A 16,751-nucleotide genomic window follows, 5' to 3' on the forward strand; every position below is an offset into this window, starting at 1 on the left:
ACAAGGTGCAGAGAATTAAAACTTCTTCAGCAGAAAGTCTATCAGGTATTCACTTCATTTCTTGAAGATTAACAATAAACACAAAATAAGAAAGGCAGTTAGTTCAAAGTACCTGTACCCTTGAGCAAGGTACTTTAGCCTAGATTGCTCCAGTGAAAACCCAACTGTATAAATGGGGAATTGTATGTAAAATATAATGTGTAAAAAATAATGTAATTGTATGTTAAAATAATGTGATATCTTGTAACAATTGTAAGTCGCCCTGGATAAGGGCGTCTGCTAAGAAATAAATAATAATAATAATAATAATAATAATAATAATAATAATAATAGTTCTGTTTTGTACAGAAAAGGGAATTCATGTTATCCAGATTGTAGGAATAATAACACACTATACAAATTGAACACTTGGGCTTTTTCTGATAAACATGCACCCTGTGCAGAACGGTGTACACATGGTTCTGTTTCAGTTAAATGGCACAAGCTCTTATTGTTTCGTCAGCCGTTTTCTTCCTTTCTATTATGGAATATGTGCCTATTTGAATGGTAAAGGGGTGAGAAATCATTGAGACTGACTCTAAACATTGTGTGATTTGCTGTTTTTAATATAAAGGTTTTTGAACCACTGTTTAACATGGCCTAAATTTGTTAACCATGCAATTCTGCAGTTTCGCAGTGTATGGCAGTTTCTGCAAACCACAGATAAAGGAGATGTTTATTGTTCAAGCCAGCCAGACTGTTGCCTTTGTTTTTGTGTTGGACTATATGCTTCGGAAACCGTCAATATTTTTAATACATATAGGTGACAAAGATTGTGTTAAAAGTCATCATTCGGCTACTGACACATCATGAGTTTTAGTTCTGTTTTTGATATTATTAGGTATTTTTATAAACTAACCCACAATGATTTCTGATATGATTAAATATTTTCATAACCTTCAGTTCAATTTCCCACCTAGATACAAATGATAACTATGACTTGAATAACGCTGATTGGTTTTGCTTGTAAATATAAGGGCGCCGGCAAGCATTTACTGGTTGAATGGGAACGTCCCATTCCTATTTGTTTAGTATAAGGATGCATGTAACGATATTTTTGGGGGCTTGAGAGATAAAATACAATGTCTTTAGTTCTAGTAAGTACAGGTATATGACAAAATACGATTCAATATCGGAGCAGATAACAGCGTCAGTGATAGTTACATCAGGATATAATTAAATACAAAATACTACAGATTCAATAACACTTGTGACAGATTACAGTACTCTGAAGTACAGGATTAAATGCAGTAAAATAGGGAGCAGATAAGAGCAAGTAAAGTGCATTTAAGGAAGGGTGATAAAGTGTCCAGAGGGAAAAGAGGAGCTTCTACAGGTGCTGTCTGAAGAGGTGAGTCTTGAGGAGGTGCCGGAAGGTGGTCCTGACATCTGTAGGAAGGTCATCCCACCACTGCAGAGCGAGGGTGGAGAAGGAGCGGGCTCGGGAGGCAGGGGAGCGTAGAGGAGGTACAGCCAATAATAATACTAAGAGTTGGAACACGTTAAAGAACAGACGTGGCTTTACCATAATACATTCTTAGCAAACAATTACATGTGACAAACGAAAATGAGAAACAGCAACATACCATTCTAAATATACGTTTCTGGATAACAAAGCCATTAACGTTACCGTACCAAATTTTAATTGCAGCAATTTGAATCTCCGGAGTCCGGCCTTTTTGCAAAATCAACAAACTGCCCACCCCTCATGGATCAGATTGATGACTCAGAGTAGTTTGGCAGAGACAGGCAAAATAGAGAGGGAAAAGAGAGGGAGGGAGGGATTATGGGATTATGTTTAATATACAGGGAGTGAGGGGGGTATTGTTTAATATAGAGGGAGGGAGTTATTCAATATAGAGGAAGGAGGGATACTGTATAGTATTAAACGATGTTTTCTCTGTATATATTTTAGTCGGTTATGCCATGTATGTGCTTTGGTAACACAAATCTTTTTTTATTGTCATGCCAATAAAGACAATTTGAATTTGAAAGGCAAAATATGTTTTGTGATTGGCTGATGGGAGTAGTTGATCCAGAAATGACTAGTGAATGTTGTCCTGGCAACATTAGCAACACATCAAAATTGCTTGTGTGTGGCAGGATTTCCGGGGTGAGGGACTCACGCCAGATTGGCCAGATAGTCGCATTCATAAAAAAAAAAATGCGAACATTTTGGTCGCAGTGTAGAGCAATGTACTTACATTTAAATAGCTCTTTTTTAAAAAAAAATATTTTTATTATTTTCTCCCAATTTGGAATGGCCAATTATTTTATTACGCTCAGCTCAGCTCTACCACAACTGCGCTGACTCGGGAGGGGTGAAGACGAACACACAAAGTCCTCCGAAGCGTGTGCCATCAGCCGACCGCTTTTTTTTCACACTGCGAACTCAACATGCAGCCACCGAAGAGCTACAGCGTCGGAGGACAACGCAGCTCTCAGGCAGCTTACAGGCAAGCCCGCAGGCGCCCGGCCAGACTACAGAGGGCGCTGGTGCGCTGTGAACCGAGGACACCCTGGTCAACCTAACCCAACCTCATTGGAAATGTATTTAGCTTTCTCAGCTTACGTTGTATGGCTCCTAACAACAAACACTAACTATATACACAGTAGTTAAATCACTGATACAGTATTCATTTTCTAATACTGTTTGAAAGAAATACGTTGAATAAAAAGAAAAATCAACTTACCTGCGACCAAGATGATACGATAAACTTGTAGCAGGTCTGCTGTTGTGAAAGGAAAGCACTGATGAACAAATGTTGCAAGTTGCAGTTTTTTTCTTTATTCTAAGATATTGTGAAATATAGCTCCACCGTTTTTCAAGATTTGTTTTTCACGTAGGCTACCGTTTTTTGATACCGCACTCAAGTAGACAAGGTTAATCGAACAATTATTTTTTAGTCGATCAAAACCCCTAATATATATTTTCTAAACAGAAAAGAATGTTGTCTACACCCAGACTTTAGCAATATAGGATTCAGAAGGAAATAACTGGGGGCATTATTTTTAATGTTTGCATAAACTGAACACAATACCGTTTAATATATAGATAAGATAAGATAAGCTTTGCCAGCTGAAATCAGTGCGTGTGCTGTTGTGGTGTATGTTTTCTAAACTAACCTTTGATATACAGTAATTACTTATATTAATATTATTGCTGTTGTTTAAGAGCTTTATCCACTTGATTTCCTTGAAAGACCAGCCCCTAGTTGTGACTAAAAAAACATGACATGATATCGTTAGTATTGGAAACTGAGCAAAAACACATTAATATACATATTTGTTTGCTGGGGGAAATCCATAGATGCTGGAGTGTTTGAGAACATAACTGGACATAGAGAAAAAGTAAAAAGACGTTAGAAAAAACAAGGAAAGACAAGGAGGAGTAAGTTAAGAAACACAGGATAGTTTGTATTTATGATATCCTTTTTTGTATTTGAAAAATAAGTGCTGTGTACACCGTGTGTTTCAATTCAGATTGCGATTTTTAAGTCAAAAGCTAAATCTTGTTGACAATTTACCATATAGGGGTGTAGACAAAAGCAAGGAGGGGAAATACAGAAGTCTGCCTTGCTACATTACATTTTACCAACACCCCTGCACATATACATTAAGCTTTTATCTCCTTATGGTATACAGTATACTGCCTTGCTCCCTTAGGGTATTTTATTTTTATCTTGTATGTTCATATATGAGGGCAGGGTTTACACAATGTTGAGTGCATTGCTGGATATGGCTGGCGGATCACTAAAAACAGGGAAATACAAAAATAAAAATAAACATTTACTTGAAAGGATCTCAAATAGGGTAGGAGTGACATCCAATTCATTAGGTATTGTAACAAAAAGTATTGTAACTATAAGAAGACCCATATTTAAGGTTGATCACATGTTGTTTTCAATATTGCAGTGTGTTAATAAATAATGCGCGCTCTTCATGAAGTTGGAAGTCAAGATTTGTATAAAAAAATGTATTTAAATCAGGTTTTGCATGAAACTGTTTCTGTTAGCTATTACTGTATATTATTACAACTGAGGACAAACTCCTGTGTCTGTAGCTTCATCTGCATACCAATCCTCCAATTTCATAACTGCCTTCACTCAGAAATCCTGCCATACGTTGTTACTGTAAGCAATGCACTAGATTTTGCTCTTGCTTCAGATGCAAGATATGCCTGTAATTCAGTCACTGTGTAATATCCCTCTGCAGGAACCTCAGAGATATCATCAGAGAAGAGCAGGTCAGATGAGAGGGCTCAAGAGGCTGAACTCCAGGTAGAAATGAAGAAAACACATGTCAGACAAATCACTCACTTTGCTGAAGATGCCAAAGAATTGTCCAGCTCAGTACCGTCTCCTCCTGGAGAGATAAATATAGACTCAGTGGGAAGCGACTCTGTTTCACTGAGCTGGGACAGTCCTGACAATATGGATGGGATCCCCCACAGCTTTTACATTACCTACTCTAGCTCTGATAGGAGTCACCAAGACTCCATCACTGCACCCTCTAATTCCACTGTCATCTCTGAGCTGAGACCTGGGAGAGAGTACACCTTCACAGTCACCACAGTGCTGATGAAAGGGACCCAGAGCATGCCTGTTTCAAAAGCTGTTTGCACAAGTAAGAATTATTTATTTACAACTCTTCTTCTGAATATTAGTCTCTCAGTCTACTTTTCTCTGCAACTGTTTATTAGCCTGATAGATCTACTTCCTTTTTGTCTCAGTCCCCATGTCTCTGAATATTGACCTAGCATGTTTCAAGGGCCAAAAATGAATTAATTGATGCAAGTCTTTGATGAAAGGGGGCCACCAAACCCCTGCCTGGTCCACTTGAGCTGGGAAGTCCCTTTTGAAAGTTAACACTTAAATTATACAACAGTGGGACTGACTGCCCCACTAACTTCAGCAGGGATTGCAAATCAATATATCCTATGAAATATGGAGTCAGTATAGTTACATGCTGCAATAAACCCTGTGGGCTCTATTTAATCCGCAGAAACAGAAACAGAAACAAGATGTTTTTATTTGTTTGTAAAGATTTTCATTCTCATGACAGACATGCGCTCATAGAGGGGGTTGTTGCTTTGCAGTCAAATTTAATTCAAACCTCAGGCAATTTGTTGCCCAATGTTGCCACCTGCTGGCAGGCTGGAGAATGATAAGACAGCAGCTTAAAAAACTTGACAGTGATTCATTAATAGTTACTTTTGCTGAAATAAGAAATAAATGACTCACTTTACTGTCTGTCAGAATCAAACCATATGAATTCAGTAACAGAGCAGGTCATGTAAGTATGCGCTCACAAAAGATGCTTCTACAGCAGAGGGAACACGAAGACACTTTGTGGCATGTAACTTGATTTCAGGAGACTAGGTTTCAGGCCACTGCATAGCACACCACGGGAGACTTTGGGTTTGATACAACAAAGTTGCCTCAAACTCGGTCTCCTGGAACCAGGTTTCAAGCCACGTGTTCCCTCAGTTTAAGTCTGCAGTATAAAAGCCAGTGACAAGCATATCCATCACTTGTATCAACTAATCAGACTGCGATCTTGAAGGACACCCACTCAGAACAGCTTTCTCAATTACTAATACCTAATATACATGAAAAGAGCCTTGGTGTATTTCTTGTGTTCTAATGTAGTCACCAGCAAAGCATTATCTCGATGTAAAAAGAAAAAAAAAGTAGACACTGCTGCTCCAAAGTACTTATTACTTTAGCTAAGTGGATACCTGTTACTGTTTCCCTTTCAGAAACACATCTAGAAGATTTGCTGTGCAGGCTGGGACTGGAGAACTGCTTCCCAGGCAAGATTACATTGAGTACTGTCCTTGAGATCGGTACAGAGAGTATTACAGATGAACCGATTCTGTCACTGAAAAAACTCCCCTGGTGCTTTCTGAAAAGACTAATGATGGTAAATGTGACAGCTCGGAGTACCAAGTGTAGTGCTGCTGAGATCAAGACAGACACAACACTGCAAGACCTTGACAGTGCTTTTGAACTTATGATCAGTAATGCTCAAGACAGTAATACAATCAATCCACTTGATCTCATAACAGCACTCTTTCTGTGCTCAGATAGCTTCCTGCAGCAGGAAATTATGTTAAAAATGTCAATGTGCCAGTTTGCTGTACCTCTCTTGCTACCAAATTGTGATACCAATCAGTGTACACTAATGCTGTGGGCCATGCGAGACATTGTGAAGAAGTTTAGATCCCATTCATTGGCTGACTCAAAAGGGTTTGTAGAAGAGAATATAGTCAGCACTGCCATGCCAATGATCTCTTTTGTCAGGCTGGGTGACTGCAGTTTATCAAAGTCACGGGTTCTGAACGAGGTGCTCAGCAACCCCCAGCAGTACCATAATTTCTTTATCCATCGTGACATGGAATGCAGTGACGTTACACGGAGAATTTCAAACGGTCTAGTTGAAATAGGTTGGTACCTTCCTTGTGGAAAGGAAAACTTGGACATCTTTCCAGAACCTGTAGCTGTTGTTAACCTTCGTGGAGACATCACTTCTTTTCAGACACAGTTTTCCATTTTATGTCAGACATCCTCTGCAGTCTTCATATCTTTTGACAGTATTGCGGAGAGCGAGTGCAATCTCTTGTCCTCTGCAAGAAATATTAAAGCACAATTGTTTTTGATTGCAAATTTTCCAAGTAATTCAAAGACAATCTTAGACTCTCTGAAAGACTTGGCATCAAAGTTAAAATTAAACGCAAATCATATCCTATTGAAGAGCAAGCAGACCAATGATGCAGACTTTGTGAAGAAACTGCGCTTAGCTATGAATGACATCATGGAAAACTGTCAACACAAAATGACAATTGAAGGCATGTCTGCTGTAGCACGTGAATTGGGGATTCCTGTAGATGAAGACTGCACTGAATGTCAGAATGCTAAGAGAAGTGCTGCAGAAATCACATCTAAAATCAACGATGTGGTGCGATATAAAGAGGATCAGTTGCCATTGCAAGGGAAGCTTTGGAAGGAGCTGGCTAAAATAGAAAAGGAGGAGTGCAGACTACGGAAGGCGGGAGACAAGCCTATTGAAGAATATAAAGCCAATCTGCAAAGAGAAAAAAAGAAACTGAGAGAACAACAAATCAGTTATGATATATCTGAAGCAATGCAGTGTTTCATCACTGCCATATCCAATGAAAGAAAAGAAGAACGATCCTATTTTCTAAAGTGGATGAGAATGAACTTGGATGTTACGGCACGAAGAAAACTTTCTGGTCTTCGTCATAAATACAAAGAAAAGTGTTGCAAGTTCTCAGAGAACAAAGAGATAATTGCAAAGTTGGATAGACAAATATCAAACAGCTCTTTAGGAATGGAACATTTCATGCGTGAGATGGGGCAGCTTTATGAAGCAGCTTGCTACCTTCCTGACAATTCTGAATCTCGCCAGCAGTTTCAACATCTTCCCAGTTTGGGGGCTGATCTGCTCGTGGATGGCTTCCCTCTTGAGCTGGTGGATGGAGATGCATCAAATATCCCTGTAAGGTGGGTGACTGATGTTCTAACTGAGCTCCACAGGAAAGTCCAACACAAGAGCAGGGTGCTGGTTGTAACAGTGTTGGGTGTCCAAAGCACTGGGAAGTCTACCCTCCTCAACACAATGTTTGGGGTTCAGTTTGCAGTTAGCAGTGGCAGATGCACGAGAGGAGCCTTCATGCTGTTAATCAGAGTCAAAGAGGATCTTAAAGGAGAGCTGAATTGTGATTTTATCTTGGTAATCGACACAGAAGGTCTCAAATCTCCAGAATTGGCACAACTTGAAGACAGCTATGAACATGACAATGAGCTTGCAACACTGGTCGTTGGATTGAGTGACATCACCATAATAAACATAGCAATGGGGAACTCCATAGAAATGAAGGATATCCTACAGATCGTGGTGCACGCCTTTCTTAGAATGGAGAAAGTGGGGAAGAAGCCAAAATGTCACTTTGTGCACCAGAATGTGGGTGACGTGTCTGCTCATGACAACAATGCAAGGGATAGGAATAAGCTTCTAGAACAGCTGAATGAGATGACACAGGCAGCTGCCAGGATGGAGAAGCAGGATACTGACAGAAAATTCACTGACATAATGGAGTATGATGCAGAGAAAAATAACTTGTACATCCCTGGCCTGTGGCAAGGTAATCCACCAATGGCTCCAGTGAACACAGGCTACAGTGAAGCTGTGTATGAGTTCAAGAAGAGCTTGATTAAGGAGTTCAAAAGCTGCAAAGACCAGAAACCTGCAGACATTACTGAGTTTCTGGAGTGGGTGGCGAGCTTGTGGAAAGCTGTTAAATATGAGAACTTCATATTCAGCTTCAGAAATAGTCTGGTGGCTGAGGCTTACAGTAACCTGTGTGTTGAATATAATAAATGGGAATGGGACTTCCAAAAGCACATGTACAACTGGCTGGCAACTGCTGAGACAAGGATTTCAAATACCAAAAACCACACCTCAAACCTTGATGAGTTTCTCAGCAATTTAAAAGCAGAGGCATCTAAAGAACTGACATCTCAACAAGAGAAAACTCTGGAGAAACTGACTAAATATTATGAAAGTAAGGAAAGACACATTAATCTTGTAGAAAGCTACAGAGCAACATTTGAGAACAGCATTCAAATTCTTAGGACTGAAATTGAAAACTCTTTGAAAAGGAAGTGCACAGCTGCTATTGATTATCAAAAAGGAATGAAGAAGGTACGTGAGGTCAGTGAAAGACATAAAGCAATAATAGAAGGAGGAGTATTGAAACTGCTTGGAGACTGCAGGGAAAGAAAGGAGGATTTATCTGATGAGGAGCTGAAAAACAAATTTCAAAATATGTGGGAAGAGACAGTGAAGAAACTGGACTTTAAAGGTTTAGAGAAGAGAGACATTGTATTAGATGTTTATAATCAATTAAGAAAACAATTAGATAGACACGTAGGTTCAGTTAAGATGGTGTTAAATGAGACCAGCGATTTGACTAAATGTGGAGCAACCCCGTTTACAGTCACTGACAATCACTTTCATCGTCACTGGTTCAAGAAAAACATAACTGATCATTTACACATCACTGAGCAAAAGTTCAAAAAGGAGGAAGCAAATGATATGGCACAATGTGTAATAACACAGGGCAGACATTTTGTATCAGACACAAAGCACAGAACATCTGACTACCACGAGACCTACACCAGAGAGCTGTTAGAAATGATAGATGTCAAGCTGAAGGAAAATGAGAAGCTGAAGACCAACGAGCAGTTTGAAGCTGACTTGAAGCTGCACATCTGTGGGTTTGCTGCCAGGGAATTCCAACAGATGCACGAAGATTTCATTGAAGTCAACGACCCTCTGAAACATCTGGAAAAGTCCAAACCACAGTACTGTTCTGACTTCATAGATCTTTACCGTGAGAAAGATCAGTGCTTAAAGAAGGCTGAAGATTTCACTGAGCGATGCCTCAAGCCTGCAGTGACACAGTATGTCAACAAAACCCTTGGGACAGAGATTGTGGATGTAATACTGACTGGTAAGGACTCTCAGAAATACAGCTCACGGTCACATTTCCAGCATTCAGTTTTGAAGCAGTTGCTGGATGAAACCAATTTTGAAAACTATGTGGCCTACATTAGAAACTATGAGGGATTTATCAAGACTTTGATATTGGATAGTATTGTTGCGCACTGTTTGAAAGACAATGCCTTTTCAGATTTAGAAGTGAAACACCTGGGAATAATAACAGAGAAAATACAAGCAGCGATTGCAAAAGAAAAGAATGAGGAAACCACAAAAGAGAGCAAAACCATATCAGTGTTTATTGAAAATGTCTGCAGTACCCTGAGCAGTGAGATTGTGATTTCCACAGCCAATCTTGGATTAATCCAGGACAAAGCAAACACAGAGGAGTTCATTGAGTACCTTCAAAAGATTGTTAATGAAATGAAGACATCTCTAACTACTGACTTCTCTCGAAGGTGTGATATCAAAGAGAAACTTAACAATCTCCAATTCAAGCCACAGGATGAGCTGTTCAAGAGGGTGATTGGTTGTGGAAAGCAGTGTCCATTCTGTAAGGTCCCCTGTGAGGCAGGAGGCAGGAACCACACTGAACACCACGCATCAGTGCATCGACCACAAGGGCTGGGGACATACAGATATGTAACCGACGAGAAACTAACTGAGAATGTGTGCACCTCTGATGTATTCAGTGAAAGGAGATTTAGGAATAGTGACACAGAAGAGAAGTTTCATCCCTATAAAGACTATCGGAAATTCTACCCTGACTGGAACATTGCCCCTGATCCCAGTATTGGATCTTCTGACTACTGGAAGTACGTGCTGTCTACATTTAATCAAGAATTTGCAAAGGCGTATGAGGCAGAGCCTGCTGATATCCCTGAGGAATGGAACAAAATAACAAAACAACAAGCAATTATGAGTTTAGATGAGTTGTTTTACACACAAAAAATGGAAAACAATATTGAAAGAAAATCATTGTACAAAAAGATTAGAAGAATGGTGTATGGGAGAAATAAGTAGTGGGTGTTTTGTGGAAGAAGTATTAGTGTGTATCATTTATGGTTTCATAAAATGCTGAGACTCACAAGGTTTCAATTAGGGATACACTGATTGTGATTTCTTGGGTCAATTTACAATTACCGATTTTTGCCATAACCATAATAATCTGCAGACACCAAAAACATGTTTTATCACTCTTACTAATGATTCAGAATGCACATGGATTTCACAAATATTTCAGTAGTTAATATGACTTGCATTCTTTATTTCTGGCCATTCTCTAGGGTTCATTTTAAAATATTTTCCAAGTATCTTTCCTTTTGTTGTAACACATATATGAAAGTTTACGGTGATGTTAACAAGTAATTTAAAAATGACTTGCATCTGTATCTTACAGAGTTGAAGAGGTTTGTGTTAATAAAAGGTTTTTTTAAAACATACTTTTCATGTCTTGTCCTTGAAAAACTATATAAAATAGGTAGTAAATGAAAAAAAAATTAAATCAATGCTTTTTGTTTTTAAATGACGTTATTTAAATCAAGTCGATTTGAAATCTCTGATTTAAATCACTATATTTAAAAAACAGCCAACCCCGTTCCTAACACAGGTATAATTTTAATACCACAAACAAATTGCTAAGTTCACAAATACATTCTTCATAAACTACTCTATATTTATGTAGAAATACACCCGACCAGAAAACGCTCATGGTTTAAACTATTAGAAACGTTTATTTATTGTACTTCGTTCTGTTAGTGCCAACTAAACCCACCTCCTCCTTATAATAAACAATATAAACATTTAAAATATTTAATTTATTTAGTGCGAGTATTTTTACCTCATACCCTGGGCTGGGCTCCCAGTTTAACGGTTAAAACCAGTCACTAAACGACACACGTCAGTCTCTCGGAGTTTCTTTATTTTCAGTCCTTTCTTCTCGACTTCGGCGACCTCTCGTTTTCACTAGTTATAGATATATATATATACATATATTTTAAATTAAAGTTTATTTTTAAGTGTCGGGCTCGTCTCAGCCTCAATACTTTCTCGTTTCTGTCCCAGTGTCTCTGTGTAACGGTCGACTCGCGCGCGTCTGTTCTATAATTTGAATTTGAATTGGGAGTGTGTGAGACTCTCGCGCAGCGCGGGCGGGAAAGTCGACTGGTTCGTTTGTAAAGATAAAACTTAATTTAACGGCGGAAAGGGCTTACAGTTTTGTCATTAAAATTTGACGAAATAATAACTTTCTGAAATTTTTGCTGGCTTAAAAAAAAAAAACTTGACTGTTATCAGTCAGAAACAGTCACCAGCTCAATTATTTAAGGAGCCACAAGCTATCTTAACAAGTAGTCAATAATTTGTCAAAATACCTGAGTACTAAACACTATTTTATTTTAAAAAGTTATACCAATAAATAAATAAATAAATAAATAAATAAATAAAAATAATAATAATAATAATAATAATAATAATAATAATAATGGATTTGAGATAGGATTGGAGTGTATAGTCATGTATTAAAAAATGTTAAAAAAAAATCTTATCCGATTGTGATGAAACTTGCTAAAGACCTTAATTATCACACTTTACTGAGATAGTAACAGAATTTGGACATTTCAGTGTTTTGATAATGAGTGGGACTGAGATTGAGATTAAACTGTGACTACTTTTAACTAGGCTATTGTTGACAGACACTAGTAAACATGTATTACATATTTTTTGTATTCTGCTTTATTATTGTGATGAATTTGTATTTTGTCTGCGTATTACTACGCAAAACATTTTTAAAAGAAGTGTCCTCCCCTTTAAGGTGTGGTTCATCAAAAAAATAAAAAAAAATTAGTAGTCATCAATTGTTTTTATCATTTTATCCCCAATTTGGAATAGCCAATTATTTTTAGGCTCTTTGGTTCATTACCCCCAACCCCCAACCCCCGTCACACTTTTACACAAATCTAATGAAACAGCGTGTCTGATTGTGATGACACTTGGTAAGGACATTCTTTATCCAGAGGTACATGAAAATCTATATCTGTCTGTGTGTCACACTTGCATGGTCCCGTGTGCACACAGCAGCAAAGAAATACATCCCTTTTCGAGTTTGATTTCAAAACAAATGACAATTCAGGGTCAGCCGCGTGTAAGGTATTCTGTACATTACTGGTTCTTGCACCCTTGTGTGGGAGGACACGTACTGGTGTGATAATGAGGAGCAACCTCCTCTACCAGAGTCTAGAGTCATCAAGACATGAAGTCTTGTTCTGCAAATCTCCAATGCGGTGCCGAGCTGAGTCTTGAGGTCTCGGTGCAAAGGTGTGAAAATAAACGCTTCTGTTTGAACTGCAACTGAAGCCAATTCCATGATAATAAAACCAGTAAGAGAGATCATCTCCCATAGAGTGAACAATAGAAAACAAAGGAGGAAAAAGAAAGAAGGAAAAGAGAAATATAAAAAAAGACCAGTGTTTTTGTATATATATATATATATATATATTTTTTAATGTACAATACAACGGCAGTTTCTAGTTTTAATACAAATTAAGAAAACAATAATAAACAAAATTGACAACAAAACATCGAAATGAAATGAAACCCAAATATATATATATATTTATATATTTGTCACAAGGACTCTGTCTGGTCCAACTGCAAGCCTCGTTACTCAGAGTCAAGTCTCTCTGGTCCCAATCAGGGACAGTGATGCTGGCTGGCTGGGCTGGCTGGGTAGGGAGAAAGCACCCCTACCCCAATTCAAAACCTAAATATCCTCACTTGACAGGATTTTAAAGACTTAAGGCATTAAAAAAAATAAAAAACACAGTAGCCCACAAGTCTCATTAAATAACACATCTATGTATATATTTTAGCAGCACCAAACATTATTCAGACAGTTGAAATGTATGAAATCCCTGCTCAAAATGATCCCTGCCTTCTGCATTAAGAAGTGTTTAAGCTGTATCTTGCCTTGTAGGCCAGATCTCTCTGTTTTAACTAATGAATCTTGAAAGGCAATTATGATGGCATTAAGCTTTGATGTCAGTTAGGAGGCCTCGAATTCTCTGTAATGAAACAGATCAGTTATGTACTAATGATCTTAGCGCGAGGCTAACACTTGCTGGTTACCAGCGGGATGAAAATGTCATTTCAACATTTAAAAAAAAAAAAAAGAAAATTCTGTTTGTCGTCATTTTTGTTCAAATAACTTTTTTCTTTATTTATTTATTTATTTATTTATTTTTTTTACAAATTGGACTTTTAAAAAAAAACAAAAATCAGGAGAAAGCGTCTGAATCGGTTTGGGGCTGTCCTTTGAAACAAAAAAATACCGTCTTTAAAATATTACTAAAAGGGTCATTTTGTAGCATGGAGGAGGGAGGGAGGGGTGTAGGAGACGTTGTAAGAACATCTGAATTCGGACAAATCAACAAAAAAGGTTGGAAAAAAAAAAAAAGTGATCATCGATCAACCACAAAAAAATATTAATAAATCTCTCTTCATTAAATGACTGAATGTCTATTCTTAACACAACTTTCTACAAAATCCCCCCCCCAACCAGTGAATGGCTGGACCCGCGGAGTGGGTGTGAGAGAGCAGTATTGTGTCCGGTGAAATGTTTTTCTGAGAGTAGATTACAGTGCTGCTCTCTCTCTCTCCCTCTCAGTTGATTGCACATCCTCTCTCCTCTCCTCTCCTCCTCCTCCTTTTCTCTCCTCTCCTCCCTCCTCTCCTCTCCTCCCTCCTCCTCTCTCCCCCTCCTCTCCTCTCCTCCCCCTCTCTCCTCTCTTCCCCCTCTCTCCTCCCTCCGCTGATGTAGATCCGGTGGAAGTCATTGCCTCCTCCCCTCTCTCCTCTCCTCCCCTCTCTCTCTCCTCTCCTCCCCTCTCTCTCTCCTCTCCTCCCCTCTCTCCTCTCCTCTCCGTTGATGTAGATCCGGTGGAAGTCATTGCCTCCTCCCCTCTCTCTCCTCTCCTCCCCTCTCTCCTCTCCTCTCCATTGATGTAGATCCGGTGGAAGTCATTGCCTCCTCCCCTCTCTCTCCTCTCCTCCCCTCTCTCCCCTCTCTCCTCTCAGTTGATGTAGATCCGGTGGAAGTCGTTTGCTCCGAAGGCTGCGTTGCACTTGGGGCACTTCCTCTGCCTCGTGTCGTACCTCGTCTTCAGGCACTCGAAGCAGAACACGTGGAAGCACTTGGTGAGAACCGTCTCCTTGTCACGCGTGTTGCAGCACGGGCACCGCAGCTTTGCCTGGGAACACACGAGAGAGAGAGAGAGAGAGAGCGAGAGAGAGAGAGAGAGAGAGAGAGAGAGAGAGAGAGAGAGAGAGAGAGAGACACAGCAATCAGAGACCAGGGGGAGACACACACACACAGTCAGACTCCCGTTGCACAGCAGTGTGATCCAGTCCTGGTTTCACTAGGAGTTTAATAATCAGACACACTGAGCTTGTTAGCTAGACACACTGGGGGCTGATCAAGCTGGTAGTAAAACCTGGACTGGATCACACTGCTGTGCAATAGGAGTCTGATTCCCATCCCTGCATTGCACGAAATCAATTCTATACCCCTAATTCTACAGTTACTGCTTTCTCCCCCCCTTAACTCAAAAGCTACTTGTATCAACATCATAAGACTGATGTTTCCGAGTTTGAAAGCTGCACAGAGACTGGTTCAGATGGGTGTTCTAAGAAGGGTTCTAAGAGAGTTCCGAGACACAGACTGTTCCGAGGTGGGGTTCCGATCCGATCCGGTCTCCCTCTCTCTGTGTGTGAGAGTGCAGTGCGATAGCCTCTCCTCTCCCACCTTGTACTGGTTGATCTCCTCCTGCAGGATCTCGTCTGCGTCGGTGTACACCTCCACCTTCTTCTGCTTCTCCAGCCTCCTGCGCAGGCGAGACAGGTCCTCCTGCACACAGGGGGGCGACAGAGAGACAGGGTCAGAGAGACACACACACACACACACACACACACACAGACAGGTCCTCCTGCACACAGGGGGGCGACAGAGAGACAGGGTGAGAGAGAGAGAGAGACACACACACAGGTCCTCCTGCACACGGGGGGGGCGACAGAGAGACAGGGTCAGAGAGAGAGAGACACATACACAAAGGTCCTCCTGCACACAGGGGGGCGACAGAGAGCCCTACACACACACACACACACACAGACAGACACGTCCTCCTGCACACAGGAGGGCGACAGAGAGACAGGGTGAGAGAGAGACACACACACACACACAGGTCCTCCTGCACACAGGGGGGCGACAGAGAGACAGGGTGAGAGAGAGAGACACACACACACACAGGTCCTCTTGCACACAGGGGGGTGACAGAGAGCACCGGTTCAGCGAGAAACACACACACACATACAGACAGGTCCTCCTGCACACAGGAGGGCGACAGAGAGCACTGGGTCAGATGGAGCAAACACACACACACGCTCGTGAAACGTGACTCTGAGCGTTACCTGTATCTCTCTCACACACACAGTTAGTTGTCTCTCAGTTACCTGTACCCCTCTCCCCCTCCTCTCACCCCCCTCTCCTCCCCTCTCACCTGGGCTCTCTTGAGGTTGAAGGACTCCCCCTCTCCTCTCACTGGGCTCTCTTGAGGTTGAAGGACCCCCTCTCCTCTCCCCTCCTCTCCTCTCTCCCCTCCCCTCTCACCCCCCTCTCCTTTCCCCTCCCCTCTCACCTGGGCTCTCCTGAGGTTGAAGGACTCCCCCTATCCTCTCCTCTCCCTCCCCTCTCCCGTCCCCTCTCACCTGGGCTCTCTTGAGGTTGAAGGACTCCCCCTCTCGGGCGCTCCTGTTGTGTGACATGGAGGACTGGATCTCTCTCAGCTTGTTCTGGGTGTGCTCCAACTGGACCTTCAGATCCTCAGCCAGCTGAGGCGGCTTCTACTGCCTGAGAGAGAGAGAGGAGAGAGAGAGAGAGAGGACACAGAGAGAGACAGAGAGAGAGAGAGAATGAACTCCCTCAGCTTCATAGAGTCCAATGAAAGCTGCTGAATAATGTTCCCTTGTTAACATATTGAATCCACACCCTCTATATAGAATGAACTCCCTCAGCTTCATAGAGTCCAATGAAAGCTGCTGATAATGTTCCCTTGTTAACATATTGAATTCCACCCCCTCTATATAGAATGAACTCCCTCAGCTTCATAGAGTCCAATGAAAGCTGCTGAATAATT

At 40.7% G+C, this 16,751-nt stretch overlaps 2 protein-coding genes across 2 annotated transcripts; one reads left to right on the forward strand and one right to left on the reverse strand.

The window, feature by feature from the left end:
* LOC117398962 (interferon-induced very large GTPase 1-like) lies at positions 1 to 10,992 on the forward strand. The gene is made up of 3 exons (XM_059012548.1): positions 1 to 45; positions 4,255 to 4,665; positions 5,801 to 10,992. The coding sequence occupies exons 2-3, from the start codon at positions 4,326 to 4,328 to the stop codon at positions 10,585 to 10,587; spliced, it is 5,127 nt and encodes a 1,708-aa protein (XP_058868531.1). The 5' UTR covers positions 1 to 45; positions 4,255 to 4,325; the 3' UTR covers positions 10,588 to 10,992.
* A 3,363-nt stretch (positions 10,993 to 14,355) lies between these two features.
* On the reverse strand, positions 14,356 to 16,461 carry LOC131709740 (E3 ubiquitin-protein ligase BRE1B-like). The gene is made up of 3 exons (XM_059012556.1): positions 16,324 to 16,461; positions 15,365 to 15,466; positions 14,356 to 14,810 (listed from the first exon to the last, which is right to left on the reverse strand). Exons 1-3 carry the CDS (start codon positions 16,378 to 16,380, stop codon positions 14,634 to 14,636), a joined length of 336 nt encoding a protein of 111 aa, XP_058868539.1. The 5' UTR covers positions 16,381 to 16,461; the 3' UTR covers positions 14,356 to 14,633.
* Positions 16,462 to 16,751: the final 290 nt, after the last annotated feature.

The sequence above is a fragment of the Acipenser ruthenus genome, chromosome 44 (genome assembly GCF_902713425.1).
Source record: "Acipenser ruthenus chromosome 44, fAciRut3.2 maternal haplotype, whole genome shotgun sequence".
Lineage (NCBI taxonomy): Eukaryota > Metazoa > Chordata > Actinopteri > Acipenseriformes > Acipenseridae > Acipenser > Acipenser ruthenus.